Below are 4,326 nucleotides of genomic sequence, written 5' to 3' on the forward strand. Positions count from 1 at the left end.
TTTTTTTAAAGCACTGCATTGAAAGACAGGGCAGAAAGGGGCATTTTTATAAATATATAGTATTTATAAGAGTATTTATAAGTATTTAAAAGAGGAAGCTAGGTAGCACAGTGAAGAGAGTACCAGATCTAGAGTTAGGAAAATTCATCTTTCTGAATTCAAATCTGACCTCAGACAGTAACTCTGTGACCCTAAGCAGGTCACTTAACCCTATTTGCCTCAGTTTCCTCATCTGTCAGGTGAGTTGGAGAAGGAAATAGCAAACTACTCCAGTATTATTGGCAAGAAAATCCCAAAGTAGTCACAAAAAATTATACATAACTGAAATGATTAAACAGTATCTAAAAGGGGATCTGACCCTCCTTAATGAAAAGCAAAGAAAAATAGCTAGGTTAGCAACATCTGTATGGGAGTATGTGGCACACTGGTAACTGGTAGAAGGAAGAAGAGATTCACATCCTCTCTGTAGTGGTCATTTTCCCTGAGCCTCATCTCATGGTCTCCACAAGTAGCAGCTTCCAGGATTCTTTTATTGCCTTTTGCTTTCAGGATTCTTTTGTTGCCTTTTCCTGCTCATCCCAATTCAGGGCAAGGGAATAGATTCTTTAGGAGATCCTCCTCCTTTCACAGCATGGTCAGATGTTTCTGTGTACTACAATTTCTCTTATCCACCAGAATTTGCTCTCCTTATGGCTCTTCAAATAAAATATACCTAGAAACTGAAAAAAGGATTCATTAAACAAAGGGGACTAAGGAGGCTTCTCCTATTTTGAATTATGTGTATTATGTTCTATAAGATCAAGTATTTATTTGTAAAACACTTAGCACAATGTCTGGCACATAGTTGACATTTGATAAATTCTCACCACCTTCCATTCTTTGATGAACAACAACCATTCATTAAGTTCAGGAGAGTCAACATGCTGTATGTAGCAGGGGTCAGCAACCTTTTTGGCCGTGAGAGCCAGAAACCCGTGTGGAAGGAGGAGGATGGAGGCGGAAGGTCCTGGAATATGTGGCGGGGCTGAAGGGGCACATCCTGGGGCTCTGCCCGGACTGGTAGGTTGGGAGGTGGAGCCAGATATGGCTGGAGAGCCATACGTTGCAGACCCCTGCTCTAAAGAATAGATAGCCAGGAAGATGTAGGTTCAGGTTGTACTTCTGACTCACACTGGCTTTGTCACTCTAGGCCAATCAATGAATTTTTCATGCTTTTAGTCAACTCTCTAAGTCTATGCATTTCAGAAACAATCTGCATTGTCAAAAAGATTTCTAAATCAATTAAATCACAGGTTGCTTTCCTCTTTTATGTGAAAGACACAGTGTTAAATGACCAGTAAAGACAAAAATAGAGGGAAACTTACATTCTACTGGTAAAATATGTGAACAATTAAAAAAACACAAGATAATTTGAAGATGGGAACTTAGATTTCTATAGAGGAAAGAAAAAAAATTTTCCACCAAGACCCAGCAAGCATAAGTTCCCATTAACATCACATACAGGTCACTTTTTCTGTGTTGCCTTCCATTAAAATGTGGCTATTTTGTTTTCTGCTTATATTTGGATTGCCATCACTTAGCACAGAGTCTAGAAATAGTAAGTTTTAATAAGTGCTTTTGTCTTGACTTATTCCTTGATCTAGTTAACATAAATGACTGCACTAAATTGATAAAGTCAGTACATTATTTTGTCCCCAATACCTCAAACTTTGACTATCAGCTGGTTATTATTTATAATCTATTAAAACAAGAGTGGGTAGAAAGAAAATGCTGTAATTTAAAATTTCTAAATAAAGTTATTGAGGCAAAACGATAAACCCAAATTTATAGAACAATATACTAGTAACATGTAAAAAATAAAAATAAGCTCATTATTCTTGACTGAAAGAAAATATTACCTGTAAGCATAGCTCGAAGAAGCCTCTAGCTAGCCAAGGAAACTGGGTTAATCTGTACTTTAGGGAACCCCCCAGCATACTTCTGAAGGGATGAGCTAAAGCTAAAATTCAATAGCAAATTAATTCTTTAAATATCATTATATCTTTGCATCGTAATTTACTTTATACCAAGACAAAAGATAAAAATGAATTAAAGTTTTGGTCTAAAGAAAGTGGGTAAAAATGTGAGTTGTATGCAAAGGACAAACAACACATTGATAATTAGTAACACCAGGGACCAGTAAACAGTAACAAAATACTATTCTAGAGAAAGCAAAATGTTTAAAGAAATTTTTTTCTTTCTTCTATATTTTTTGTGAGGCCCACAAACACTCTTAGTATATGTGTACATGTGTATTCGAGTGCATGTTAGAGATGGTGCTTCAAGAACATCAGGCATATCTAAAGTACATTAAAGTTTAAATTGAATCTTACTTTGGGGTTAGTTCCAGAAAAATCTGGTGAATGACATTAACAAATTGCTTAATCTTGCTAAACTACCATTTACTCCTATGTAAATTCATCAAGTCTATAATAACCTCTTTAAAAATTCTATATATGGATTTAAGACAAGATTAGGAATAATTATCAAGATAAAACATTGCTAGAAATGCAATTTTCTTAGCATCAGAGCTTAGTATGCCTGGCTAGTAGGTCATGTCTCCTAAAAGGACCCAATGATCAATCACATATCTTTACCTTGAAAACAGTATCTCTATTAGACTTATGGAATCACCTATCCTTAGAGAATTCACAATCCTGTAAAGAAGAAGCTATTCAATTAAAAGGAATTGTATTTTCCTCATTTTTCTCCAAAAATTCCTTCATGATGTATATAGCTTAAGATGGATCCAGAGCTTATTGTTCCTTCCCTGCAAAGTCACTGCAGGGTCTGAAAGACTTCCTCCATCCTTTGGCCTAATTATTCTTTCCCAATTTCCTTGGAAGAGAGTAAATGTGAGTACTAAAAAATTTAATATATATTATTTGATCCAATGATGGAGAAATTCAATCTAATGCACATATATTTCAAATAAGTTCTAGGGGGGAAAATAACTATTTATAGAAGGCAAGATGTGCCCTACCTGTTATATACTTTCCACTGGGTGTGGCAGGTTGGGATTCTTTATTAATTTACATAAAGAAAGAATATTGGCAAATTTAAAATCAACTCCCTCATATCATATCATTATTCATAGTACTGGTCAAGAGCAACAATAAAAGTGGAGGGAAAATATCTTTGCGTGAAACTTAGCTAGGTACAAATCAATGGCTCTTACTGCAAGAACCCTTGTAAGTTATTCAAACACAGAGCCCCAAAGTCCCTAAACTGTTTTAGGATAGTGGGTCATAATGACTCAAATTCTATATTATTCTTCTACTAACTTTTGATTCTTTGAATATGATCTTATGAGCATATCTTTCATGTATGAGTTAGACTAGACAGCCACTGAGTTCCCTTCTAGCTCTCAAATTTTGTGATTCTAAGTGTTCAGAGAAGACAGCATTTGTTGTTGCTCCTGTGTAATGCAGAAGGTATTGGCAAACACACACATGCACATACACATAAACACACACACACACACACACACACACACACACACACACACTCAAAAGGTTGCTGGATGATAGTAGCTGAAAGGAAAATGAAGACCTTCTGGATTAGAAGACCCTGTGTAGAGAAAAGGGAATGCAAAGTAGAAAGAAACTTCTAGAAAACACCCTGACGTTCTAGAGCCAGATCAGCCTCAGTGATTGAAAATGTACAAGACTCTGGTACAAATTCAATACCTTGGCTGAGAGATAGGGACCCTGGGAGAGGGAGGACACTGTATCCAGCCACTGGATACATATGCAAGACCTCCAGAGAGAAGGAACTGACAGGGAAGCACAACTTACAGCTTGTATCCAGACATACACATCTACTCACATTTTTAAAATGTTTCTAAGGATTTGAATCAGGAGACAGTAGCTAAATATCTTGGGAGAAAGGGAACTGAGATCTCTGGATGGGAAACTATAACTCATGCTTTTTTCAAAGTGACTAGAAGGCAGGTGCATTTTAAAAATTATGTTTAATAAATATGTTCTATTTTCATGTTTTATAAGCCTAATGCCTCTAAGGGACTTAGAACCCTCACATGAGTGAGCCTCTGATGTTCCCAGGCCAGGATATGGAAGTGATTTTTAAAAGAAAATCAAGATGATGAACATGGAAATATGTACTACATGATAACACATTTACAATCTATATCATATTACCAGCTCTCTGTGAGATGAGAGGAGAAGTGGGAAAGAAAGAAAGAAAGAAAGAAAGAAAGAAAGAAAGAAAGAAAGAAAGAAAGAAAGAAAGAAAGAAAGAAAGAAAGAAAGAAAGAAAGAAAGAAAG

The 4,326-nt window shown here is 35.9% G+C and overlaps 1 protein-coding gene across 1 annotated transcript in view; it reads left to right on the plus strand.

Annotated features, from left to right (window-relative positions):
* Positions 1 to 920: 920 nt before the first annotated feature.
* LOC123234203 (elongation factor 2-like) overlaps positions 921 to 4,326 on the plus strand; it is a 175,947-nt gene continuing 172,541 nt past the window's right edge. The window contains 1 exon segment of the mRNA XM_044660135.1: positions 921 to 1,003. Within this exon segment, the coding sequence (XP_044516070.1) occupies positions 921 to 1,003 (83 nt within the window).

The sequence above is a fragment of the Gracilinanus agilis genome, chromosome 2 (assembly GCF_016433145.1).
Source record: "Gracilinanus agilis isolate LMUSP501 chromosome 2, AgileGrace, whole genome shotgun sequence".
Taxonomy (NCBI): Eukaryota; Metazoa; Chordata; class Mammalia; order Didelphimorphia; family Didelphidae; genus Gracilinanus; species Gracilinanus agilis.